General features: G+C 57.6%; 2 protein-coding genes across 5 annotated transcripts in view; one reads left to right on the top strand and one right to left on the bottom strand.

The window, feature by feature from the left end:
• Nucleotides 1-13,652, bottom strand: part of MGRN1 (mahogunin ring finger 1) — a 37,140-nt gene extending 23,488 nt beyond the window's left edge. For 2 of the 4 annotated variants that reach the window (XM_069570107.1, XM_069570105.1), the window contains exons 1-2: nt 13,008-13,652; nt 96-214 (exon numbers count right to left, since the gene is read on the bottom strand). In XM_069570107.1, the coding sequence (XP_069426208.1) occupies nt 96-214; nt 13,008-13,095 (207 nt within the window). In that variant the 5' untranslated portion in view covers nt 13,096-13,652. The remainder of the gene's footprint in view (nt 1-95; nt 215-13,007) is intronic. The other 2 variants (XM_069570108.1, XM_069570106.1) reach the window with 1 other exon arrangement.
• Nucleotides 13,653-17,882: 4,230 nt separating this feature from the next.
• UBALD1 (UBA like domain containing 1) lies at nt 17,883-23,649 on the top strand. The gene is made up of 3 exons (XM_069570101.1): nt 17,883-18,931; nt 22,234-22,296; nt 22,557-23,649. The coding sequence occupies exons 1-3, from the start codon at nt 18,812-18,814 to the stop codon at nt 22,908-22,910; spliced, it is 537 nt and encodes a 178-aa protein (XP_069426202.1). The 5' UTR covers nt 17,883-18,811; the 3' UTR covers nt 22,911-23,649.
• Nucleotides 23,650-26,918: the final 3,269 nt, after the last annotated feature.

Here is a 26,918-nt window from a genome sequence, read left to right as displayed (position 1 = left end):
ACAGCACCTCTGTCCCGTGAGGGGGAGACCTGATACCCAGCGGCAGCTGGTGGCCTCGCCACACCGCCCACGTGCCCAGCCCCCCTGAGACCCACCTGGACCGGACGATTGCCCAGGAAGTTCAGGTCCATGTTCTCTCCAAAGAGGTAACCTTCAGGGTGGGGGGTGTCGAATTTCTCACCTCCCATGAAAAAGTGCGATGCGAAGTAGTTTCCTGGTGAAAAAAGGAGACGTGGCTGTAGACGACGAGGCCCAGCACGGCCCACCAGGAACATCTAGGGGCCCAGAAGCTCCGCCTGAAAGGGGCCGGCTCCACACACGTGGCCTCGGCCCCTCCACCGGCCCGGGCGCCCCCACCCCACTCAGGGACTCACCCGGCTCTGACACCACTTCCTTCTGCAGCAGGTTGAGCTCTGTGCCCGGCAAGGACATGTCCCAGCCCCAACCCCTGGCACGTGTGTGCCTGACCTTGTATGGAGATACGTGCAGATGTAAGTAAGTTCAGAGGAGGTCAGACAGGATGGGGGTCCTAAACCCAGAGACACCAGTCTCTAAGAGAAAGAGGGCGAGGTGGACACAGACACAGAGCGGGGCAGGCCCTGTGAGGACAGAGCAGAGGCTGGAGTGAGGCAGCCATAAGGCAAGGAAGCCCAGAGCCGCCGGAAGCCGGGGGACGAGGAAGGAGCCTTCTGCAGACCCTTCAGAAAAAACCAACCCTGTGGACACTCGATTTAGGATCTCTGGCCTCCGGAGCAGTGAACATAAATTCTGCTGTTTTAAATCACCCAGTCTGAGGTACCTCATTACAGCAGCCACAGGAAACGAGTGGGCTTCCCTGGTGGCTTAGACGGTGAAGGATCCACCTGCAGTGCAGGAGACCAGGGTTCGATCCCTGGGTCAGGAAGAGCCCCTGGAGAAGGAAACAGCAACCCATTCCAGTATTTTTGCCTAGAGAATCCGGTGGACAGAGGAGCTTGGTGGGCTGTAGTCCATGGGGTCACAAGGAGTCGGACATGACTGAGTGACTCACATACACACACACCCAGGAAACAACACCTTCTCTGACCCCCAGACTAAGTCAGCACCTCCCTCCACCTCAAATCCGAACCCTAAGGACCTTTTTTACCTCGGCACTGACCACAGTTTAAACTGTATGGATCTGAGTTATCTCGTTTCTACCCAACCCCCTGCAGGAGACCTGAGGCTATATATCCCCAGAATGCATGCACGCGTGCTAAGTCGCTTCAGTCGTGTCCAACTCTGTTTGACCCCTCTGACTGCAGCCCACCAGGCTCCTCGGTCCCTGGGATTCTCCAGGCAAGAATACTGGAGTGGGTTGCCATGAATATCTAAGCACTAAACCCACATTTCTTATAAAAATAGATGGACGGAGCCTTGGACATGGGTCAGCTTCAAAGGACTGAGCTCACAGCCTCGCTGGGGGAAAGGCTGAGAGGACCACCTCCTCCAAGCTCTCCGATCTGATTCCTGCCCACTGTCCCCCTTTTCTCTCTGGCACATAAAGAGGCAGGGTGACCACAGGGCCCTGCAGAGTGTGAGCCAGAGGGAATTCTGGGCCCTCGAGCTCTGCTGGGTGCCCTGCATGGATCCCAGTGTCCCTCCTAAGAAACGCAGCCTTGGTTACAGGGGATACAGCCAAGGTTGCCTAGGCCGGAAGGCTCAGAACCAGGAGTCCAGCCTGGTGGCTCCAGCTGGACGTATGAGGCCAGGGTGTACTCCCAGCCCATGTGTGGAGCAGGAACCAGAGTAAACCGCAGTAACGGAAAAGGCATATGGTGGTGACAAGTTAAATAAACGTAACACCCCGGATTTCATGGAGCGTCATACGTGTGTGCTCTCTCGTCATGCCCAGCTCTTTGTGACCCCGTGAACTCCAGCCCACCAGGCTCCTCTGTCCACAGAAGTCTCCAGGCAAGAATACTGGACTGAGTTGCCATTTCCTTCTCCAGGGGATCTTCACAACCCAGGGATAGAACCCAGGTCTCCTGCATCCCACCAACAATGTAAGAAGCTTCCCTTTTCTCCACACCATCTCCAGCCTCTGCTGTTATATCAACTATATGTGAAAATCACTCAGTCGTGTCCGACTCTTTGTGACCCCAAGGACTGTATCATGGAATTCAACTATATCAACTACAGAATATCAACTACAGTTTCTAAAATTATGTCTCAAACAAATCCACGCTCTGTCCCCTCTCTGCTGCACGGCCGAGGGACACTTGGCCTCAGACGGCTCGCCCCACCTCTGCCCGAGGGACTCAGACTCTGCCCTACTTACAGGTGTCCCAGTGACCAGGATGACAGACAGATAAACGGCCTGGGAGGCTCCCGGCACCCCTGCACTCGGCCGTTTTCCTTTACACATGTCAGCCGTGGAAGGGCAGGTCAGGTGTAAAGCCTACCCATGTTCATCGTCTCCCAGGATGAGGAAAATCATGGCTGTTTCCATGACGACCAGTGGAGGCGGGCAGCGGACTTCCGGGATTGCTTTCTGTGTTGTGTGTTCACTTTCACATGTCTGGCTGTACACGTGTGTGACCATCATTTACAAACGAAAATTAGAAACTTAGAAACTTAGTTTCTTAAATGAACTAACCCTGCTAAGGAGCTAGGTGCCAGGACATGCAAAGATCTCCTTGGGATCAGAGTCAAAAGGCAAAGTGCTGGTCAGTGTGGCGAGCGAGCCGGACTCAAGTGGAATGAAAGGGGTGGGCAGGATCCACACCAAATAGTCAGGCATCTTCGAGGAGGTGCAGAGAGTGGGAATGTAAACCAGCCCCCTCTATGTTCTCCCCAAAACATCAGCTGTGTACCCACAGTGCTACCAAAACCCAAGCTGATCAGGAGACCACAGTCTGAGACCCCACTGCAGAGTGAACGTTTGTGTCCCCCCGGCCCCCGAATTCACATGTTGAAACCCAAGCCCCAACATGACGGTGTCAGGACGTGGGGCCTTCGGGAGGTGATCGTGTCATGAGGAGCTCTGATGAACAGGGTCAGTGCCCTTGTAAACGAGGCCCAACAGAGGTCCCCACCCCTCCTGCCATGTGGGGACACAGAAGGCAGCCGTCTATGAACCAGGAAGAGGGCCCCCAGACAAGGAATCTGCTGGCGTGCTGCGTTCCAGCAGCCCCAGGGGACGAGGACAGACCCCCGGGCCAGAGCGTCCAGATGTCTGGACCCACGTGTGCGCGTGCTCAGCCGCTCAGCTAAACTCTGCACAGGTCACTTCATTAATATAAACTCAGGTGTAGTTGCAAAGGGTCTGTTAAGATTAAAAGACACCCATTACACAGTATCACTCTTCCCCAAGGAAATTCCAAGGGTTTGAGAAATTCTGTGCCAGAAACAGGTGAAGACCAAACATATATTTATTACAAATCACGACGCCCCTGCCAGGTAAACTGTGATATGGACTGAGACACCCGGGGGCCCTGCTAAGAAACGCAGCTGCCCTGGAACCTAGGAGGCCAGGTGTGGGCTTCACTCAGCCGCCCAGGTGTCTGGATGGAGGGGAGCAGGAAAGGCGAGAAGGCCGGGAACGGTCCGTCCATTCCCCTGGCTGAAAATCCTTCTTGCTTTACCACCGCACAGTTCCTGGCTTGCTGACACCCGCTGCCGTCACACCCCAGCTGGGCCGGCACTCCAGGAGTCAGGAGGGCACTGTCCGCAGAGAGGGCTGACCACGGAAAGCCTCTCCAGGGCCATGAGATCACCCACCAGGTGGGAGACAGCCCCTCAGACTACAGAGGAGCCAAACCCCGGGGCCCACCCGCCACGATCGTCCTGCTCAGGGATTCCCCAGGGTCACGGTCACGTGTGCACGGAACAGTTCCTCCGCTCCTCACACTCGGGCTGGGGAACTCGGTGCAGCCAAACCTCCTGGGGCCTCGGCATCCGCAGTAACACAAGGCCTCGGTCAACAACACTGGCTTCGGGTGGAGGGCCGCTGGGAACGCCCTGAGGACAGGAGTGGCCAATCGTGCAAAGGAGCTTCGCATGGGTGAGGAGACACCTGATAAACACCGGTGCTTCCTGGCCTCCCTGCCACGTGGAAGCCGTACCGGAGTGGACAGGGTAAGTGAAAAGCTCGCACCCGCCCTCCATGGAGGGAAGAACAGTGAGTTGAGACGGGTTCTGACCAAGCAAAGCCTCTGCTTTGCTGAATCCCCACCTCTTTCGAGGGGAGAGGTCACACACACACACTTCTTTTGTGGACACAGCCTCCACACACGGAGCTGGGCCCCGGCGGCCACCAGCACACTCAAGTCCCAGCCGCTGACACAGCTAGGGGGCTGCAGTGGTCACCTGACTGTGCCGGGCCGTTCCCAGATTCTGCCCCCAGCCCCGGGAGCTGGCCCAGGACCGCAGGACTTGGTCCCTGAGGGCCCCGGGGGTGAAGCCGGCTCTGCGCCTGCCACGGCAGCGCGACACTGAGGCTGGGCGGCCGGGGCTCCGTGGTCTCCTCCTGGCTTCCTGGGCCGGGTTCCCCATCCTGGGTTCCGGAGACCGCCCCCACCGGGCTGTCAGCACACGTCCCACTGGGAGAGCTGGTGTGAGCGCCAGTCTCCAAAGAACTCATAACGAAACAGACAGCACTTAGGAAAATGCTCCTGCCACTGAATGCGAAAAGAGAGGAAATCCAGTATTTTTTTTTAATATGCAAAAGATGCCACAAAAAGAGGAAGAGAAATGAACGGCAATTTATATACAAAAACATACCCAGTCTAAGTAAAAATAAATAAACTAAAACTACCACAAGATATCCATGGCTACTAGTACAAAGAAGAGCGACGTAACAGAATAGAACACACACACACGCACAGGTGAGAATGCAGAACCCCTGCAGCTCTGGTGGGGGTGTGAACGGGCTCCCACCACACTACAATAGCTTTGGACTCTGCACACACACACCAGAGAGGGCCAGACCCACGGCCAGGAATGAAAACAGCCCTGGAGGGACGGGCGTTCAGGGTTGTCAGGACAGACACAGAAAGCAGCGTGGCGGCTGCCAGGGGCTGGGGGAGGTGGAAACGGGATGGAGCTTCAGCTCCGCGGAGGGTGATGGTGGGGCTGGCCACATGGCCGTGGACACGTACTGAGTGCCTCTGAAATGCACACTTACAATGGGCAGGATGGTAACTGTCAAGGGGAATTCACCACAATTATTTTAAAAAGTGAAAAAGCCAAAGGCACCCAAGGAAATCAGACTGGTGGGCACAAAAACCAGTCACAAGAGTGTCCTCAGCGGCATCACTTGTGAGCCTGAACTGGAGCCCCCACGGCACCCTCCACGCGAGCTCACAGCTGAACATAGAGCGGCACCCACAGGCACCAGGGCGTCACGTGGCAGAGACAGGAAACGCTGCCGCCCGCTCACAGCCTCAGTCTTCGCGTCGCCCGACGTGCAGCCAAGAGCGTCTGCTTCCATTTATACCAAGTTCAGGAGCAGGCACAACTCACCTCCGCTGGAGCCCGAGCGGGCCTCCCACGGAGGAGGGGGCAGAGACTGGGGAGGGTCACCGGGGGCCTCAGGAGCTGCGGCTGCTCGAGTCCAACAGCCCGCTCGCCAGGTGATGCCCCAGCACATGGAAGCCCCTGCCCTGTGCGTCTCCCCAGTATGCGACACTGTGAACGCAGACATACGTGTGTACACACTGCATGTTTCTGCAGCACTGAACACAGTTCCTCCTTTCGGGTCCTCCTAAAGCACCGAGGGCGTCCGGTCACTCAGGGCCATTGCAGGATTGCAGGGACAGGACCCCCGGGGAACAAAAAGTGGAGGCTATCTGAACAGTGGACTCCAGGGCTGACTGGGGGAGCCAGCACCCTCTCCGGAGGCCAACATCTCAGGCACTGGGCACCCAGGACCAAGCCAACACCGCATGGGATGAAAGGATGAGAAACCACCATTCCCCAGCCATGCCCCCGCTCCCAGCTCAGGGACAGTAGGCCAGTGATCTTTAGATAGCGAGGGACCCCCACTCCGCTCCACATCATCGACTCGTCTGCAGATGGGCAGGGTGCAGGCCGGGCTCCCCCAGCTCCCAGGAGCCGAGCAGACGCCAGGACAGTTGGCAGAACTGAGCGATTCCACTGCTGTTCACTGAGCCCGCACCCAGCGCTGCGGGGGAGGCATCCAAGGCCCCACTGCCCTTCGTTTCACAAAATAACATGGAAACATGAGGCCCGACGCCTGTACCAGACCACATGGAAACACACAGGAACGGCCCACAGACAGGGTCCCGTGCTGGCATCTGGCCACGGGACCCCAGCTGGGGGGTGAGGCAGGCAGCGGTGGTCGCCACCTGGCAGGTCATCCAGGAAGTGCAGGACTTTCCCAGGAAGCTGCCAGGCCTGGGAACACTCGGGCTGAGGCCGGGTCCCGCCCACCAGCTCCCGTGGACTCAGAGTCTGGACTGAGGGGCCCGGGCACCAGAGGTTAACTTAACCCTAGAGGTGTGGAAGTGGGGCCTCAGCGCAGGCGACCGGCCCAAGGTCACGGGGCAGCTCAGGGCGCAGGGCCTCTGGACCCCGAATCCAGGGCCCCTCCTGCCATGGCTCCACAGGCAGGAGGCGACCCCCTCTCCCAAGGCGGGGCCGAGCTCCGCCTGTGCCCACCCGGTGCGTGTGGTCAGCACAGCTAGGCCACCCCAACTGTGAGGAAGTGCACACCAGCACCCCTTTGACCCTGGGTAGCCGGGCCCTCCACGCCACGGCCAACCTCCAGGCATGGGATGAAAAGCCCACTGGTCAGCCGGCCTGCCCAGCACAAGCCCAGGCTTCCTCCCCTGGCACCAGCTGAGGGGGCAGTACAGTGGAGCCCAGGAGCCACGTAAAGGATGCGCGGACCCCCAGAACCCCGAGGGCAAGCGCCACGGCGAACCGCAGCCCCGGTGGGCACAGCGCACAAGCATCCACCACCAAGGCGTCTAAACCCGGCTTCTCCCTCAGGGAGACAGGTCCTTGGATGCCCACCGCCACCTGCAAGGGTTTTTGTTTCCGCTTTTACCTAAAGCAGAAAGGTTCATTGTTGCTGTGTAACAAAAATGTTAACAACTGAAGCTCAGAAGATTCAGCTTCTTTATACAGTTCTTTCAATGACAGAATCCAAACTGAGTTCACATGAGCCAAAGCTCAGAACCGGCTCTGCCATATGAACAGTGCAGGGGGCACGATGCAGGCAACGATGGCACAGAGCTCTGAGTGGGAAGGTGAGACCACTGAGGGCAGGTGCAGCCCCTTTCCCACCCTCGCCCCTCCACCACCAACCTTGGGGCTCCAAACGTAAGCTCACTGCCCCCAGGACACTGATGGGGCCCAGGGATACAGAGAGCACTCCCTTGTGTGGAACACCTGCCTCAGTTCTTCCCTTTAGGCACCAACTGACCAGAGTCAGCAAGGCCCCATCCAGAAAGGGCAAACCCGACGCAGGTGGCAGCGGTCACGAGCAGACACCTCTAGAAGCACCAACACAGAGGCACACGCCCAAGGCCTCCCGGCATGCACTGCGGGCCCCGCATCGTGTGGTGGCAGGCCCAGAAGTCCATGGAGCCCCAGCTGCCACCCCAGGGAATAGGATGCAGCCCAGTGACTTCTCTGGTGGTCCAGTGGCTAAGTCTCCAAGCTCCCAATGCCTGGGGCCTGGGTTCAAACCCTGATCAGGGAACTAGACCCCACCTGCCACAACTAAGACCCGGTGCAGTCACACAAATAAACCTTGCAAAAAGAGAGAAAGGTGCAGCCCAGTCTGAGCAGCCTGCACTCTAGAGAAGGGGGTGTTTTCTACAAGGCTGGCTGCACAAGCATTTATCAAACACCTGCCGTGTGCAAGCCCGGGTGCTGGGAGACAAAGGGCACAGTCTGATTTCCAGCTCCTTTGCCAAAGAAAACAAAAGCCTAGTGTCACGAGGACACGGCCAAGTCCCAGCGAGGCAGTGGCAGTGCCACTCACTCGGCCATGTCCGACTCTCTGTGGCCCCGTGGGCTGCAGCCCACCAGGCTCCTTTGTCCCTGGAACTCTCCGGGCAAGAATACTGCAGTGGGTAGCCATTCCCTTCTCCAGGGGATCTTCCAGACTCAGGGATCAAACCTGGGTCTCCTGTGTTACAGATTCCTTACCATCTGAGCTACTAGGGAAGTCCCTCCGATGAGATCAAGGATGTGAAAATGCTCTGAAAGGACATGCACCTGGTACACAAAAGGTTCAGGTCCGGGGCGTATTTCACGTCCACCTGAGGGGCTGGTGGGTCAGGGGGCTGGCGGCCCCTCCTGACACTCCTCCTGGGTGACCCATCCCTACCATGACCTCCCTCATACACCAGGGCAGGGCCACAAAGACACACAGCGCTGGAAAGACACGCGAACAACCCAGGAGGAGGAACAGCCAGCCGTGGAGTAGCAGCCCCCGGCCAGGCGCTCCTGTAGGGACCCTGTGCGCCCCCGGGCCCCCGGCAACGGCACCCTTCTCCCTCAGGGCTCCAGCCAGGTGTCCTAAGGCCTGCTCTAGCCCTCGGCTGGGGACTGGCCACCTGTGTGACTGGGGCAAGGGACAGCAGGGCAACAGCGTGCAGAATTTACCGTCAACTGATCTCCGATGAAGGTACAAAGGCAATTTGATGGGAAAAGAGAAGTCTTTTCAACAAATGCTGCTGAAGTAACTGAATATCCATATGCCGGAAATAAAAACACAAGAACCGAGATCTTGACCTCAAACTATACATTAAAAGAATTAACTCAAACTGGACCACAAACCTTAATGTTTCAGCTAAAACTATAAAATTTTAAGAAAAAAAAAAAAACAAAAAAAAAAACAGGAGAAAAATCTCCGTGGCCTTGAGCTAGGCAAAGATCTTTAAGGCATAATTCCAAAAGCATTAAACATTAAAACAACTGAGGAAGTCCTTGGCAGTCCAGTGGTTAAACTCCATATTCTCACTGCCAAGGGCCCGGATTCAATCCTTCCTTGGGGAATGATCCCACAAGCCGCAGGGTGTGGCCAAAATAAAAAAAAGAAACATGATAAACTGGACTTCACCAAAATTTAAAACTTTTGCCCAAAAGACACCATTAAGAAAATGAAAAAGACAACCGCAGACTGCCAGGAAACATTTACAAATCACAGAGCTGATACATGAATTGTATCGTCGTATCCAGAACCCATAAAGAACTTTCACCACTGAAGACAGTGCAACTTCTAAAAAGTGAACTAGCCTAGTAGAGCCACGCCCACCCCGTCTCTAACCTGCCCCCCTATCCCGCACACAAAGGATGTACAAAGGCCAATAAGCACACGAAAAGACCTCAACAGCATTAGTCATCAGGAAAGTGCAAATCAAAACCACAAGATACCACTTCACACCCACTAGGACGGCTATAATTAAAAAGGTAGACAATAATAAGGGTTGACAAGAATGCTGGGAATTTGGAACCCTCACACATTGCTGATGGGAATAAATGAAGTAACCATTATGTTATGGAAAACAGTCTGGCAGTTCCTCAAAAGGTTAAACAGATGACCCAACATTTCCACTCCCTGGTGTATACCAAACAGAACTGAACGCACCACACAAATGTCCACGAATGTTGACAGCGGCATTATTCCTGAGAACCACAAGGTGAAAACACCTCAAGTGTACATTAGCTGGTGAACAGATAAACAAAATGCACTACAGCCACACCGTAAAGTACAACGTGGCTGAGCCTCAAAAACGTCATGCTGAGTGGAAGAAGCCAGACATACACAAAAGGCTGATTCCAGCATCCGAAATGTCCAGGAAGGACTCCTCTAAAGACAGAACACAGATCAGGGGTGGGCGGGGGCGAGGGTGACGGCGGAGCGCGCCTGTGAACGGCACGAAGCAAGGAGATGTTGAGGGGTGATGGGAAGGTCTGAAACTGACTGTGCTGACGGCGTCAGGATCTGTACGCTTACAGAAAGTCACCAGGTTTACAAAGAATGAGTTGTACGGCACAGGACTGAGACCGCAACAAAGCTGTTACGAGTAAAATAAATAAATACAATGAAAACAAAGTGAAAGCGGTTAAATTCGACCTACACACTGTTACAGTGTGCGCTGGAAGTTCTGAAGTGAAAGGAAATCGGACAGGAGATTTTCAGAGGCCCTCACCCCACCCGACCCCCACATACAGGTAACCTTATTGCAATAATCATCTCCCTGACACATACCCATATCAAGTCATCACACTATATACTTAAAAGTTATGCAATGTTATGTGTCAATTATATCTCAATAAAGTCAGAAAAAAAATGGACAGTGTTACAGAGGTGTTAGAAATAAATATTAGCAGGGCTTCTTGGGTGGCTCAGTAGTAAAGAATCCATCTGCCAATGCAGGAGACATAGGTTCAAGCCGTGGACTGTAGCCAGCCAGGCTCCTCTGTCCATAGGACTTTCCAGGCAAAAACACTTTAGTGGGTTGCCGTGTCCTCCTCCAGGGGATCTTCCCAACCCAGGGACCGAACCCACATCCCTGGTGTCTCCTGCATTAGCAGGCTGCCTCTTTACAGCTGAGCCCATACGCCACAACTACTGAGCCTGCGCTCTGGAGCCTGGGAACCACAGCTACGGAAGCCTGAGCATGCTAGAGCCGGCGCTCTGCAAGAAGAGAGCCACGGCGATGAGAAGCCCGAGTCCCCCAACCTGAGAGTATCCCCCACTCGCTGCAACTAGAGAGAGGCCCACGCACCAACAAAGACCCAGCTCAGCCAAAAACAAATTAATAAACAACATTTTTAAAAAAAGTTCTCAAGCAAATTCTAGCTCCCAATGATTCTTTGTCCATAACACAATCAACAAAATTGGCAGAGACCTGAAAAGATAACTTTCTCATGAACTGACTGTACAGTCCAGGGGTCCCTAAAAATCTCAACCCCCTTCTTCCATCCCCAGCCCACTCTTGAGGAAACATACTCAAGTCCTGCTTAGGTTGCTGACTGCCTCCCAGAACAAGGTGGCCCGAGAGAGAAGGAAGCAGCAAGGGCAGCCTTTGGACTGAACAGGCCCAGGAGGGCACTAATCTCGCTGGCAGCAAAACCAAGGTGCACATGGCACTCACCTGGGTGCCAGCCCCAGTCGATTAGTTGTGGCTGACTCGGGCGTCCAGGATCGGTAGGGGTGTCTGGACTGATTAACAAGGTCAGCCGCGCAGAATGCAAAAGCAGTGCCCGAAGTGCCTTGCATTTGTGATTTCTTCTCCAAGTACCCAACTGAAGGGACATGAGGTTTGCTCCGGGCCCAGGTGACCACCTTAAACTTATTGCTGGCTCTGCCAAGCCACAGCTAACTGCTATTAAGAGTCTGAATGGATCACCTAATTTCCTCTATAAGCCAACATAGCAGCTAACAACTTGTGAAGACGTCTTAGGTGCTAAGCGCTGTACAAGGATCAGCCCATTTTACAGATGAGGAAACTGTGACCCAGCAGGCTAGGTGGCTTGTCTAAGACCAGGAAGACTCAGCCAAAGCCGATCAGGAAGAACATCGGAGACAGAAGAGGATGACTTCAAATAACCAACTGCTCCATCAGGTCTGGAACATCAGCCTCCAGGGAATCCCACACCAGCGGGGACTTTCCTGTCCTTGGTCCTGTGCCAGGGACCAAGAAGGCATGGAGACCTCCCATGCCTATCAGGGAACAGGGCTCTCTGGCCCAGCTCTGACTGACCCCAACTGTGCTAGTCCCCACCCTGTTTATTTCTGGTGGTCCCAGACACTTGCCTTCTTTCCCCTTCCACAATGAGAGCAGAGCAGTTCTCCAATTTGAGTGGACAGTCAACTCACTCTGGGAACGGGTTTTAGATGCAGGTTCCTAGGCCCCCAGCAGACCCAGGAAATCTGAGGCAGGGCCTAGGGAACGTACCTTAAACAAGCTTCCCCATGGTCCTGGACATACTCAGGGGAAACCTGGCCTGGGGGATGCCCACAGGCCAACTAAGAGGCCAAGAAACCACCAACGGGATGCAATGCTGCAGAAGCCTGAATCAAAGGCCCCAGTCTGAAAGTGCCCACAAGGCCCAAATGCCCTGTCCTCCTCCCGGGCAAACGACCAGATGAGGAGATGGAGTGTGAGGAACCCGAGCTAAACCTGCAGGTCAGGCCACTCTCACCATCAGAGGCAAGAGAACAGTGTGTTGGGGGGTGGGGGGCAGTGGGAGGGGGACAGCTGGCCTGGGAGTCGAACTCTTGGTCCAGCTCTGAGACCCTGGTAAAGTCACTTCCTCCCTGGTGGCCCACATCTCTCAGACACAAAAACGGGAAGCTGGAGAACCTGGGAGGTCCTCTCCAACTATCCCTTGGTTCTCCAGCAGGGACTCCCAGCTCCTCTCCCAAGGACAGTAATGCCTCCTTGGGCCCAGGCCCACTCCCCAGCGCCTTCCCACCCACCCACTAAACACATGCGCCAGGCCACAGCAGAGCTAAGCCTCTGTCCAGACGGGACAGAGGGGGGACCGTACAGAACCCTGGCCGGGTCTCCCACCGAGCCACCGAAGAAGGCGAAAACTGGCGATGGAGTGATGTTGAGCCCTGTGACAATGACCACTTTGTAAACGCAAGCAAAGCGCCGGGCACGGGGTTAAGTCCTTGCCAGCTGCGCGCCCCCAAATCTCACCCCGGTCCTTGGGGAGGTTTCCTATCGAGTGTCTCCCGGGTGTGCAGCCGTGGGAGAGTGCAGCGCGCAGGGGCGAAATGACTGACCCAAGGTCACCCGGCCGGGCCGCGGCAGTCAGCGCCGGACCGACCCTCGCCCCAGGGTCCCGGTGGAGGGCGCGTGGAGCCCCAGACAGGGAAGCTGCAGGGAAGGCCGCGGAGCCGAGCAGAGCCCCCAGCCCACCCTCCGCCGCGGGGCCCGCGCCGAGGCCCCGCCGCCCGCTGCCCGCCCCGCGCGCTCCAGCCCGCGCGCCTCGCCATCCGCGCCCGGGGGGCCCGGGGCGGGGCCGAGGCGGCAGTCGGGGCGGCCACTCACCGGACTTTGGGGGGTAGCGATAGGCCGAGTTCGCTTGGATGTCGATGTCCTCCACGCCCGCGATGCGGCGGCTCAGGATGGAGCCCATGGTGGGCGGCGGACCGGGCCGAGGCTGGGGCGGCGGCGGCGGCGGCGGCGGCGGCGGCGGCGGCGTCCTCACGCGGACATGGCCCGGACCAGGCCGCACGGACGCTCGCCCACGGCCGCGGGCGCACGGCCTCCCCGAGCCCCCACCCCCGGCTCGGCCCGGGGCCCGACGCCACGGCAGCCCTTCGCCCCCCCGGGGCGCGAAGCACCTCGGGAAATGGAGTCCCCTCGTAGCAGTGGGGGCCGAGCGGCGGCGTGGAAAGCCCGACTGGGAACTACACTTCCCAGGAAGCTCCGCGCCCGGGCTCTCCGAAGTTGTTGACAAATCCTCCAGGACAAACCAAATGGACCTGAGTCCAGAGGGGAGAGACCATCAACCACCCTGCAAACTATCCAGCCCTTTGCATTCCAAAGCACGAGACTAACATCATAAGTCTTTAGCTTTTTAACAGTTTGTTCGTACGTACACCTTTCGAGGAACCAACTCCTTCCATTCACTCCCTCTTTGAAATACCTCCCTGAGCTACCACGGTTCTCCCCACTTCCCAGGGTTTGATCTCCTGGCCCGGCCAGCAGAGGGCAGACCCTCACCTGCCACCCGGCAAAGAAGAGCTGGGGGTGGAACCCAAGATTGCTTGGAGGAGTGCCCACTTGGGAAGCGAAGCACCTTTTCCAGAACTCAAGGCATCTCTCCGTCTCCATGTCCAGGACAGTTATTTTGAAGACATCAAGTCCCTCGCAGAGGCAGTAAACCTCTCCCCATTTTAGAGACAGGGAAACTGAAGCACAAAGAGAGTGCTTAAGGGTGCTTAAGCCAAGTTCAAAGAATCCAGGTTAGACCCTAACTGAACGGCCAGGGAATTCCCCAACTTTCCATTTGAATAAATATTTATAAATATAAAGAACCAGGGTTAGAGTTAAAGCCTCCTCACAGGTTGTAAGGTACTTTCCTGGCTTTTGATTTGCGCAAAACTCTGTAAGCAGGCAAGTGAGGATTTGTTGTTTTCACCAACTTTTCAGTTGAGAAACGGCTCTTCTGAGAAGAAAGTGGCTTCCCAAGACAAGCCTGTTCTACCAAGAAAGAAGCTGGGGGACTTTTCTGGTGGTCTGGTGCCTAAGACGCGGTGGTCTCAATGCAGGGGGCCCGGGTTCCATCCCTGGTCAGGAAACTGGATCCCACATAGTGCAACCAAGAGTATGCATGCCTCAACTAAAACACTACACGTGCCTCAGGGTAGACTGAAAGATCCTGTGTGCCACAACCAAGACCCTGCGCAGCCAAACAAATAAATTATATGTATATGTATAAAGGAGCTAGGGAGGACAGAGGCTGGCTAGGATTCTTAGATGGTAAATTCACCACTGTCCACATTAAAGTGAGTCTTCACACCTTTCAGGACTCCAGAACCCAACCTTCCTATTTTCATGGGGCATGGGAAGCCAAAAGTCAAAGGAAGTGAAGGACTTGTGTGATTGTAAGGGAGAGTGCAGGTCTTGGGGGAGCCTGATCTAACTAACCTCTCTGCCGTGCAAGCAAGAACCCTGTTTACTGAGCAGCTACTATGTGCCAGACGTTGGTGTTGAACCCTATCCATGAATTCTCTGCTGTAGGTTCTGTTTTCATTCCCAATAAAACAGAAACAGGAACAGGAAAGAGACTGGCAGAAGCGAAGTATCCCACTCAGTTTGCATAGTAGATAAGTGGTAATAAAGCTGGAATTTGAACCAGGCCACTCCTTTTAATGTCACATTCCCCTGCCACCCCCAGCCCCCATCACCCAGACGCAAGAATGCTCCAGTACCAGATTTCTTGTCTCTTGCTCCTAGATGGGCCTGAAGATACCCCCACTCCATGCAACCATTTTTCCTTCACTTCAAATTTCTTTCTGTTGAATCACATAATGCTGTTCAATCATATATACACAAACAGATAATACCAACACAGCATTCAATTGATTGGTCTCCCTGCTTGCAGGGAGGGAAGGAGCGTATTGTGGTTCCAGATGTTCCCACTGACAAATAATTCTAAGAGAATGTCCTCCCTACAGATTGTGGCCAGGGCAGTCATTTCCATGGGCTGATATTGGATCAATTAAAACACTCCTCTCAATAGAGCTTTGGACTTCAGGTATATTTTTTTTCTGTGCTAATCCACGCCCCAGTGGGAGACGGGCACTTTCTGATTTGATACTGGTTCTACTATCAACCTCTTGGCTGATTCATTTATTTACTCAAAAAATATTTATCATGCAGCTACTATATGAAAAGCAGTGAGCCAGGCAAAGAGCCAGGCAATAGAGATTAAATGGTGAAACCACCAGATACAGAACATCTAGTGAGGAAACAGACACTTCAGGTGAGCAAATATATAAGTAAAATGCAGTGGGTGCTATAGGGGAGTGGCCTGAGGTGCAGTGAAATACTAGGAGAGACCTACTATTGCTAGGGGAGTCAGGGAAGGTTTCTCTGAGGAGGTGACATTTAAGCTAGGACTTGAAATACAAGGAAGAGCCAACCAGGCAAACTCTGAGGGAGTAGGTCAGCCCAGGTTCCAGGCAAGAATAACCACCTGTGCAACGGCCCTGAGAAGCTGAGTAAGATCGATGAGCTCAAAGGCCAGTGCAACTAGAATCTAGTAGGCATGGAGAGTTCAGGGACAGGGATCAGAGGTCAGGCGGTGGCCACATCTCAAGGCCCCTCAGTTATTTAGGGATTTCCTGGTAGCTCAACTGGTAAAGAATCCACCTACAATGCAGGAGACCTCAGTTTGATTCCTGGGTCAGGAAGATCCATTGGAGAAGGGATAGGCTACCCCTACTCCAGTCTTCTTGGGCTTCTTTGGTGGCTCAGCTGGTAAAAAATCCGCCTGCGATGTAGGAGGCCTGCATTTGATCCCTGCATTGGGAAGATCCCCTGGAGAAGGAAACTGCTACCCACTATAGTATACACAAAGAGTTGGACACAACTGAGTCACTTTCACTTTTAGTTAGGCAGCATCTGGACCTTTGAAACACAAAGAAAGACCCCAGCCACACTTCAGGGCCTCAGAGTGTAAGTCCCTCAAGCCCCTATACTTCTCAAGCATTCTGAGGGTGCACGATCCCTGACTAATTCTAGGCACCCTATGGATGTCTGATAAATACATCTGTGGGGTGATTGAAAGAATGAACTTGGAGAGAAGGAGGCTGGGATCCCGGGCCTTCCATAAACTGGCAGTGCCAACTTTCCCAAGAGCCTCAACCGCCCTGGACCTCAGGTAAAAAGATGGCACTGCTGGAAATGCCCTTTATACAGCCCTCCCACCATCTACTGGCCCCAGCTGTCAGGCCCCATCTGAGCCTGCTAAGAAATCCAAAGTCCACTCTCTAGCCAGTCTGATCCTGGCTGAAAACAAGGTTGTTTTTTCCCTTCCCCACTGTCCCTTGGAAAACAAGTTGGCTGGGGGGCCACAGAGGGCAGAAGCAGGGGCCACAGGGGGCAGAAGGGTGACCTTTGCTCCTGCTGTCCCCCCTGCCCCACCCCAGCAGTGGGCTGGCCTGGAAAAGTCCCTTCTGGGCTGGGCAAGTCTGGGCAGGTACCCGAATGGTGCTCAAATGAGGGTGAGGTACTTACTGCCTCTCTAAGCAAGAAAAGTACCCAGTGGGCCCTGCCAGGACAGCGCCCACCCTCCTGTGCCAGGAACACACCTTGCTGGCCCACTGGGTGCCTGGTCTTCTCCACTGGCTCTGAACACTGTCGAGAGTGTAAGGAGGTCTGGATTCCAGCCTCAGTTTCCTTATCTTTAAAATGGGGCTTGAGTTCCCTACAGTTGTCCAGATGGAAGCACAGAGGTGCTAGAAACGGTGTTTTAAGCACCACAGGCATTAATGCCCCAGAGCAGTCCTGGGAGAGTTATGGAGATTCTACAAACCAGGAAACTGAAGTTCAGAGCCCTCCATTCAGTCCAATTCTGCAACAAGGCGCTAAGCAGGGATGGCTCCTCTGGAACCAGATAACACCCAGAACATCGCCTAACAGTACTGGACCTCTCTACCACCATTCGATCTCCATACTGTTCAGCCACAGTGATTCTAACGCGGACAACGGATCAGATGTACCAAAACCCCTCGATGGCCTTTAACCCGCCATCTCCAGGGCCTGTCCCTGCTTCCTGAAGACATCTTCCACACTTGCAAATTCTACACCTGTCCTAGGGACTTTTGACACACGTCCCACTCCACCCTAGGCACCATCCAACCCTTCTACTAGAGTTTGTTCTCTGCCTGCTTGGGGCCAGGTGAGAGTCAGACACAGTAAGGGCCCAATGAAGAGTTGCTCAACTAATGAAACTGGGGTCCAGGCAGGGCGGGGAACCGGAATAAGGTCAATCAGAGCCGGGGCGACCGAGCCCCGAGCCCCAGCTCCAAATACGCTGGGATACGCTGGGCCCCCTCCCCGCTCCCCACACACCCGACCGGCGACCTTAGCCGGAAACGGCGTGTGTGCAGCTGTAAACACAGCCCGCAGCCCCCCTAAACCCCCGCGCTCTTCAGCCCCGCCCCCGCCCTCCACGTGATGCACCCCCGCCCGCCCCTACCCAGTGCCCGCCCCCGCCGCTGCCTCATTGGGCAGCCAGCTTTGTTTACCTTATATGGCCAGGTCCTAACACCTCGCGGCCATCCATTGGCCAAGGAGCGGCCTCACTCACTTGACGTCACTCGGGACTGAACGATGCAAATAAACCGGGGCATCCTGGGAATGGAAGTTCGGGGGCCGCCCCGGAACTGGCTCCGAGCGGTCCTAGCGACCGCACATTAAAAGTCGAGATTTCCGGCCAAGCACACGAGATTTTGCGTGGGAAAGTGTGAGCGTCGCGCGGAGGGGTACCTCGGAGCTCCAGAGGCTGCAGGCCTCCCCTGTCAGTCCCAGCCCTCAGCCCTTCCTCTAGCGTTCTTCAGGCCTCCTGTGCGTGGTCCAGCATCGGGCCAGGGAGGGAGGGACCAGCGTCACAAGTGGGAGATGCAGGCTTCCAGTCCACGGGTGTTGGGGAAGGCTTGGAGGGCTCCCTGGAGGCGGTGACTCGAAGTAGAACCCTAAAGGGCAGATTCATTTATTCACTGCACAAGTATTTGTAGGCGCCTGATGGACAGGGAGGCCTGGCATGCTGTAGACCGTGGGGTCGCAAAGAGTCGGACACGGCTGAGCGACTGAACTGAACTGAGTATGCCAGGCTTTCGGGGCCTTACTGCCCTCGTGTTGATGATTTGTGCAAAAATAAGGCGCTTAGTCAACACGGGGGATGCCAACCACACTGGGGTTCGGGATCCTGGGGTCCGGGATCCTGGGGTCTTGGCCAACAACCAGTGTTTGCGCCCGTGCACGGTCTGTAGCCCCCGCCTCCTGACCACCTCCCCCCCACCCCCCCCACACACCCAAATCGGTGCAGTCACGGCCTAGGCACGCGCCCGTTCAGCTTCTGCACACTAAGTAGGCGCCTAACACTCAGGACACACCCTCGGGCCCGGCCCGGCCCGCACGCCCGGCCAAGCGCGGCGGAAGCGGCGCGGGACTACATCTCCCAGCATGCCGCCCGCGGCCCGGAGCGAGGCGAGGCTCGGTGAGTCAGAGCCGCACAGTAAATATTTGTATTAGCCGGAGCCGGCTCGCTAATGGTGGACGCGTGAGGCGTAGAAGAGCGCCGTGGCGGGAGGCTGGAGCGGGCAGGCGGCGGCGGCGCCATGTCCGTGAACATGGACGAACTCAAGCACCAGGTCATGATCAACCAGTTCGTGCTGACGGCCGGCTGCGCGGCCGACCAGGCGAAGCAGTTGCTGCAGGCGGCCCACTGGCAGTTCGAGGTAGGCGGCCGGGGCCGGGCGGGGGCCCGGGGCGCGGGGTGTCCGTCCCGCGTGGCGGCGCGTGCTGTGGGGCGTGTGCGGGCGGGTGTGGACACGTGCCGCGGCGCGCTCCGCCGGGCCCGGGCCCGCGCTCTCGGCCCCGGTGTCCCGGCGGCCGCGCGCCCCTGCGTCCGGGCTCCGGCGCGCACACGCGGCGTGCGGGTCAGGCCCAGCAGCGCGGCCGCGACTACGCGGCCCCCGGAAACGCCGCCCGCGCGGGGTGGGCGGGAGGGGCGGCCTGCCCTCGCCGGGTCCGGAATCCCCGCCCCCCACCGCCCAGATTCCCCGGGCGATCGGGTTCCGGGGACCCCCTTTTTTGTTCGGTAACGGCCAGGGCGGGGCGGCGCTGAGGCCCCGACGGACAGTCGGCCAGGCAGCCGGAAGGAGGACGCCCGTGGCCTGAGCCGAACTGGGCCCGCGCCGCCCCCGCCTTGGAAGCCCTGAGCCCGCGGGTGGAGCCGTCCGGTGTGTGTGGGTCTGAAGGTCTGCGTGCCCGGTAGGCAGCTCGGCGGCGCGTGTCCACGCACTTGTGCATTTGTATTTACGCACGCGCCACGCTACGTGTGGGCATGTTGGCGTCTGTGTGTGTAAACACTCGGTCCAGCCCGCGGCGCGGGTGCGGGCTGTATGCGCTCCGTGTACGCACAAGTCACCGTTTTGCAGACGGTACTCAGACGTGTACACACACGGGTATCCAGGTGGTGTGTCAGAGCCCCATACGACAGCTAAGGGTGTGATCTGTGTACCCCGCTCCGGAGGCGTATCCAGGTGCCCTCCTGTGCTGGCTGCCGAATCTGCCTGCACAGCGCACAGCTTGGTGTACACGGTTCAGTGGCTTTCGGCCAGCTGGGCGGGAGGTGGGGCTGCCCCAGCCTGGCCCCCACCTCCCCAGGCCTCCCTGACCCATAGAGCTCTACTGCCCAGGGCTTGTGCTGCCAAAAGGCCACCTGGCCTTCCCAACTCAGCTGCCCCAGAAATAACCCGGGATGGTATCTAGGGAGGAGGCCAGAGCCCCTTGAGCTCCACCCCTCACAGGTGTAAGGTCACAGTTTCAGTCTGTAGAGTCTGTGCCCAGCCTGGGCTGGGGAGCCTGGTTTCTAGATGGGAAGCCAGCTCAGGGAAAGTATTCCTGGCCAGAGGAGGGACAGGGAGCCTGGGGGCTGTAGAGTTCAGCTTCCTGGGGGGTGGGACAGAGGTCATAATTCCTGCCCCAAGGTTGGGACAGTCTGGGGAGGCAGTGGTCTGTCCACTCAAAGGAATCCTTGCTCAATTTCCCACCAGAGATCTCAGGGGGACCTGAGAGCTAATCCTGGGGTGGTCCTCAAATCACAAGATGGGACACTGCTCGCTGTCTCTGGGCAGGTCCCACCCTGTGGCCTCCGTTTCCTTCGCCGTACCTGGGGCCGCGAGCTGTGAGCTGACCTCTGGGAGTGCATGGGCAGCCCCCCTTCCCAGCCTGGCAGCCCCACCCTGCAGGAAGCTTCCTAACTTAGAGCTGGATGTAGCAAAACTTGCAAAACCACATTCATGGTAGTTTGCTGGAGTCCCACATCTGCATACACATTCCCCCCCTCAGGCTGGGCGGGCAGGTGTCCGGTGGGAAGCAGCCCTGCCCACAGAGCCTGGCACAGGCCGGCAGTCGCTCGGGGTTGGTGTCCCCTGGTCACTGGAATTGAAAATGTATCTGAAGATTAAAATGCCTGGGGAAACTCTGACCTCAGGACGGGCAGGAACAGCTTGCAGACAGGGGGCTTTGATGGCCCCCACAGTACAAGTCCTGGGCTCCCCGAATCTCAGCTTCACCATGTGTAAAGTGGAGACGTGGGTTGTAGGGAGGTTCTTAGGGTAAAAATGGAGTGTGAACATCCAACCCTTAAGTCTTCCTGGGAGTGAGCGGGGGTTCCTTGCCTCCACCCCCAGCTGGCAGCCACTTGGGCTGAGAGCTGGCCCAGCAGGAGGCCTGTTTTGGGGTCATATTCTCTGTGATTCAGGTGTTAATGGGGACAAAAGGCTGCTGGGGGAGGGGGAACTGTGTCCTTTAAGTTTGGGGGTGCTCTAGGAAGGCAGGAAAAGGGCAACCGCCTCTCCCTGGAATGCTCACACACTGCAGCTGCCTGGAGCTGCCTGTGGAGCTGCCGCTGGGGGAGGAATGGGTTGGTGTCCCTTGGGGCTCCTGGCCCGGGAGGTGTCACAAGGAGGTGCTTGGAGACCGAGGCATTCTCCCCCCTACCGCCCCCAGCTCCCACACCCCTGTTTGGGGACGTTGGGGTAGGGCGTCTCCAGCAGGAAATTCCCAGAATAATTCATTTGAATTTACTCTAGTAATAAAACCCCTAGGGTAAGCCTGGGAGCCAGGCTGGGTTTCTGGGTGTGTTGGGAGGGGGGGAGGGGGCTGACAGCCCTTGTCTGCTGTGGGCGGGGAGCCCGAGGGGGGCAGCGTGGAGGGCAGAGCTGCCCGCAGACCCTTCACATACTTGACGGGCTCCCTCACCCTGCACTTTCGCAAGAGCAGCTGGTTCCCTTATTTTCCTGGATGCCTGTTCTGCGAGGGGCCGAACCAGGACACACCAGTGCTGGAGGCCACCGCCCTGGGGGCCCCTCCCCCCAGCCCCCAGGGCCACTCGAGGAGTGGCTGCCACCCCCTTCCCCACCTGCTTCTCACAGTCCTGGGCGCGAACCCCACTGCAGCCTTCCTCTTGCTCCACCAGTTTGCGGGAGGCTCAGATGACGATAGGAGTGCGAAACCCACAGCACGCTCGCTACTTAATCCCGGCCTGGCCCGGGGACCTCAGGAGCACTGCTGCCAGGGAGGGAGGCTGCCAGCCTCCTAGTCCAGTGTCCCTTTGGTGCAGAAGGAGAAACCGAGAGGCAGGGCAGGGCCAGGCCCCTTGGCTAGCCCAGGAGAGGAGCGGTGGGTTACAGGTTCTCAACATCGGGGTGCCTTTGCCATCCTCTGGTTCATAGACAAGGAAACTGAAACTCAGGAAGGAGTAAGAACTTGCCACCCATGGAGTTGGTGACCATAGGGCCAGAGTCTCCTGGAGCCCTTTCCCCATGAGACAGGCCCTCACGTCACTCATGGTGACGAAACCAGGTAAGCTGGAAGCACCTGGCGGCCAGCTTGCAGGCAGTGTCCTGAGGGTCCTCCCTGCCCACCAGCCCAGGGCTCCACAGCACCTCTCTGGGTGGTGGCAAGAGTGGAGGAAGGCCAGGCCAGGACCACTGGGGTACTGAGGGTAAGCGTGGGCCTTTTTTCCCTACAGACGGCCCTCAGCGCCTTTTTCCAAGAGACCAACATCCCCTACAGCCACCATCACCACCAGATGGTAAGTGTTCCCTGCAGCCCCAGGGGCATCCCTGCGGGACTCTACCAGTTTGGGGGTGGGGGATAGCCGCCCAGGCCTGAGGAAGGAGCCGCTGGGAGGGACTTCTGGGAGCCGGGCAGCAGGCGGCGTGGGCCTGCCCACGTGGGCATCGCTCTGCTCCCCTGTGAGCTCCGGACTGGGGAACCACCCAGGGGTGGGGTGCACTGGGGAAGGGGCCCTTCTGGAAGGGGCACTCACCCCCCTCCCTCTTACCCCCACAGATGTGCACTCCTGCCAACACCCCCGCCACGCCCCCCAACTTCCCCGACGCCCTCACCATGTTCTCTCGCCTCAAGGCCTCCGAGAGCTTCCACAGCGGAGGCAGCGGCAGCCCAATGGCCGCCACGGCCGCGTCGCCGCCGCCGCACTTCCCGCTCACCGCCACCGGCAGCTTCGCGGCGCCCGGCTGGCCGGCCGCGGCCTCACCCCCAGGGGGCGCACAGCACCACCAGCCGCCGCAGCCGCCCCTGTGGACTCCGGCCCCCCCTTCCCCAGCGTCAGACTGGCCGCCCCTGGCCCCGCAACAGGCCGCCTCGGAACCCAGGGCCCACCCCGCCATGGAGGCCGAGAGATAAGGGAGGCCCCTCCCCCCTCCCGGAGGCCAGGGCCCCGTGGGGCGGGGGAGAGGACGTCTCTGCAGGCCCCCTTCACCCTCCTCTGTCTGCACCCCTTTGCCCCGGAGCCCCGGAGGGGAGAGACCGGACCCTTGAGCCAGCCCACAGGCTGCCCAAACACGTGCCCGGCGGCGCAGGTCTTTGGTGCCCCGCTTCCATGGATTCGGTTTCCAGTCACCTGGGTGCTGGTGGACAGAAGCTCGGAGAACAAGCAGCCTTACCCAGAGGACTCGCCTGCCCTGCCCCACTGGCCGCGGGGTCAGCGGAGCATCGCCACGCCGGAGACTGGGCCAGCTCCTGCCTTGGAGCTCCCCAGGACCGGCGGGCCTAGATCCCCACCCTTGGGAACGCAGAGCCTTCTCAGCATGTGTGCGTGTAGCTGTGTCTGTGTATTTATACGTATGTCCCTCTTCGAGAAGCAACCTAGTTTATGGGGCAGCTGGACTTTGCATGTTAGAGTGAGCCCCCCTCGCCCGCCACTCCTCCCCCCAGGGCCCTGCGCCTCTCCCCTGCTCCCTGGGCAGCCAGCCTTGCTCTTCCCTGCAGAGAAAAGGATTGTGGGAAACTCCAGGACTCTTCCCACCCATCCCCCAGCGCCTGCCTGCTGGGGCTGCCTGCATGCCTCCCCAGAGCCCGGGGGTACCCCATCCCCAGTTCCTTTCCCCCTTTTAACAAAGGAGAAGAAAGAGTTCCAAACCACCACCAGGCTCTGTGGTCGTGCCTCATATCCTAAGCTTTGCTGCCAGCTGGCTCCACGTGGAGGAGGAGGGTGCCAGCCGAGCCCAGAGCAGAGGCCAATCCCCCAGTGCCTCCTGGCTCCACACCGCTCCTGTCTGTCGCTGTCTTTTCAACCACAACGTGCTCCGGAATCTTCCTGCCCACCCCAGGCTTTTCCCATGAAGTTAGTTCCTGCCCTGTGTTCCCAGAACCCCCGCCTCTGTCTGCTCACCCTTCCCCTTGTCCGACTGGACAGATCCCGACCTCCAGGGGCTAACAGCTGCCTTCCGGTCTGCCTGGGTTTCACACAAGGACTTTTCTTGCTGTCTTTAGGGCCCCAGTGGCCAGTTGCAGGCTGGACCCTCAGCCCCACCTCCGGCAGCCACTCTGGGTGGAGCTGGGCCCTTCCTTGGGGGAGGCGAAGGCCACAGCCCCCGTGTAAGATAGCAGACATGGATGCAGAGCCTGTGGGCCAGCAACAGGGACTGGATGAGGCTGGGCAGAGTCCAAGCCGCAGCTCAAACCTTCGGTTGCCAAGGAGACAAACCACTCAGGGGCAACAGACAGTGGATCCCTGGCTGCTCCCACGCCAGGCTGGGCAGGCACCTACTCTTCTGTAAGAGAGAAACTGGGCACGACTCTGCCCTGGGCTGCCTGTACTAGGGAAGGGCGGGCGTCCCTGGGGCAGCTTTGGGAGAAGGCAGCCTAGACCTTGCACCCCTTGGTGAGGCTGGAACTTGGGGGAGTAAGGGGGTGTGGGCCCCCGCAGATGGTCACCAGTGGCCTGACTCCCTAGTCAGGATGCCTACCCCACTCAGCCCATTGGACGGTGCCTGTGGGTGGAGAGTTCTGTTCCAGAAGATCTGGCTGGCAGGTGCCTCAGAACCTGCCAGTGGCAGCTCTGCTGCTGCTCCCCGGGGTCACCACGCAGCCCATTGCTGCCCTGTTTGAGTCTGGACAGCCTCTGAATCACTGGAGACCCACTGATCACAGGACTGACTGCAGCATCCCTGCTGCAGCTATTGCTCATGTCCTCACCTTGAAGCCCACCCTTATAATGGCCTTCGGGGGCGGGGGCACAGCTCTGCCTGGGGCGCCTGTGGGGGGGGGAGAGGAGGCTGTCCTGAGCTCCTGAACCCTCACTGCAGCCCTTTCGTCCTTTTGGAAGGAAGACAGTTCTCAGGTCACTGAGGGTCAGACAAGACGGAGTGACTCACTTTCACTTTTCACTTTCATGCATTGGAGAAGGAAATGGCAACCCACTCCAGTGTTCTTGCCTGGAGAATCCCAGGGACGGGGGAGCCTGGTGGGCTGCCGGCTATGGAGTGGCACAGAGTTGGACACGACTGAAGTGACAGCAGCAGCAGCAGTTCTCAGGAAGCTGCCACACCCCCTTCTGAGTGTAGGAAAAACGTGTAGAGGCAAGGAAGTGCTTCTGGGAGTCAGTGAGCTCCCCAGTGGGCAGATGACTGAGGTGGCCTTACCCACTGGAGCACACGAGAGGTCCAGAACGTTTACTCAGGCTCTCCACCCCAGGCTGGCCTCGTGGGGGGGGGGGCCTGTGGGAACTGCACCCTCACTCAGAAGTGTGGTCACCAGACCAGCTGGGTCCCGTGGGAGCTTGTCAGAGATGCAAAACGACCTCTAACCCCAGCCCAGACCTCCTGAATCAGAATCTGCTTCGAACAGGATCCTCATGCGCCCTGTGGACATTCAAGGGTGAGAATCCCAACCTGACCAAGCCCACTTCTGTCTCTAGAGGCCCCTGGGGGCTGGGCCTGGAGGCCCCAGGAGGAGGTCCTGGAAGAACTTCAGGTTCCTGTAGATGCAGCTTTTCCAGCGTGGACACTCCAGACACTGAGGCGTCCTGTGCAGCAGCCCTGACCCGCTTCCATGAGTCCGAACTAGCAGCAGCGCCCAGTTAGGACAACTAGTGTCTGCAGGCAAAGTCGCCCCAGTGGAGAGCCGCAGGGCCTCCGGGTAGCGCCCTGGGGTCCCACAGCATTGGTCTTTGGGGTGGGAGACCAATACAGTTTTAAACATTCCCCAGGGCATTAGTAATAGACTTGTGAATGTACTAAAAACCACTCAGTCATACGCTTTTAAAGGGTAAACTATGGCACGTCACTTATGTCATAGCTTCATGTCAAGAACACTTGAAGCAGCTTCCAGGTGATGACTGCTGGAACACAAGCCCCTCGTGGAAAGCGGGAGCCCACTAGACTCGTGACCCTCCGGCCTGTAGAGCACAAGTGTTCCCTGGGCACTTGAGGAGGAGGGCTCAGGAATCTGATTTCTAACAAGGGCCCTGGGAACGGTGGGAACCAGAGCAGGAGGGAGCGGAGGGTGGGGCTGGAGCTTTCCACCAGTGCCCGGACCCTGCCAGGTGTGCTGGAAGCCTCCCACACACCCTCCCTCCTATTCCACTGAGCACCTCCCAGACAGGCAAAGTTCTACAAAAGGGGGTGGGAAATGCGAGGGGAGGCAGAGGCGGGCCCACATAGATGTCAAGCACTCTGGACAGAACTCAAGGGCAACACGGAACCTGGAACTTCAACTTCCCCAAGCCTGGAGGCTCAGAAGCAAGACGGAGGAGTCAGTAACCACCTCCCACCACATGTTCAAGTGTAAACTGGCTAAAATGCAAAGATGAGGTACGAACAGAACAGTCGCATTTACAGCCATTCTTAGCTGTCTGTTTCGGCACTTCCTGGAACCGCCTCAACAACACATGAAGACCAGCCTCTGGGCTTCATCACCACCCACCTGATCACCAGACTTGAGCTCCATCACTTTGTTTCCAAAAATTCCACTCTGAAAACACCATTTGCATCCCAGAGGTTCCTGGGAAGAATGCGATTGGAGCTCTCCTTTCTGAAGAGGGGATGCCGATTGCAGATGGGCATGGAGGCCTAGCCCTCCCCATGTGACGTGACGTGGGTGGGCCCTGTGGTTCAGTGATTGTGCGTGCGTGCAAAGTCGCTTCAGTCGTGTCCGACTCTGTGACCCCATGGACTCTAGCCCAGCAGGCTCCTCTGTCCATGGGATTCTCCAGGCAAGAATACTGGCGTTGCCATGGGTTGCCATGCCTTCCTCCAGGGGATCTTCCAACTCAGGGATCAAACCCGCGTCGCTCACGTCTCCTGCATTGGTAGGCAGGTTCTTCATCTATAGCGCCTCCTGGGAAGCCCGTTAAATGATCAGGCATGGCTATCTTAAGGGTTTTCAGACTCGGAGGCCCCTGGTGTGTGC

Source organism: Ovis canadensis, chromosome 24, assembly GCF_042477335.2.
Source record: "Ovis canadensis isolate MfBH-ARS-UI-01 breed Bighorn chromosome 24, ARS-UI_OviCan_v2, whole genome shotgun sequence".
NCBI lineage: Eukaryota > Metazoa > Chordata > Mammalia > Artiodactyla > Bovidae > Ovis > Ovis canadensis.
Note: the sequence above shows the minus strand (reverse complement) of the source record. Positions and strands in the feature narration are given on the sequence as shown.

What these genes read in the sequence shown, in the direction of transcription:
- UBALD1 (XM_069570101.1), top strand. Translation starts at nt 18,812, where the DNA reads ATGTCCGTGAACATGGACGAACTCAAGCACCAGGTCATGATCAACCAG. An exon ending in CGGCCCACTGGCAGTTCGAG is followed by an intron (nt 18,932 to 22,233) that starts GTAGGCGGCCGG and finishes TTTTCCCTACAG; the next exon opens with ACGGCCCTCAGCGCCTTTTT. An exon ending in GCCACCATCACCACCAGATG is followed by an intron (nt 22,297 to 22,556) that starts GTAAGTGTTCCC and finishes TTACCCCCACAG; the next exon opens with ATGTGCACTCCTGCCAACAC.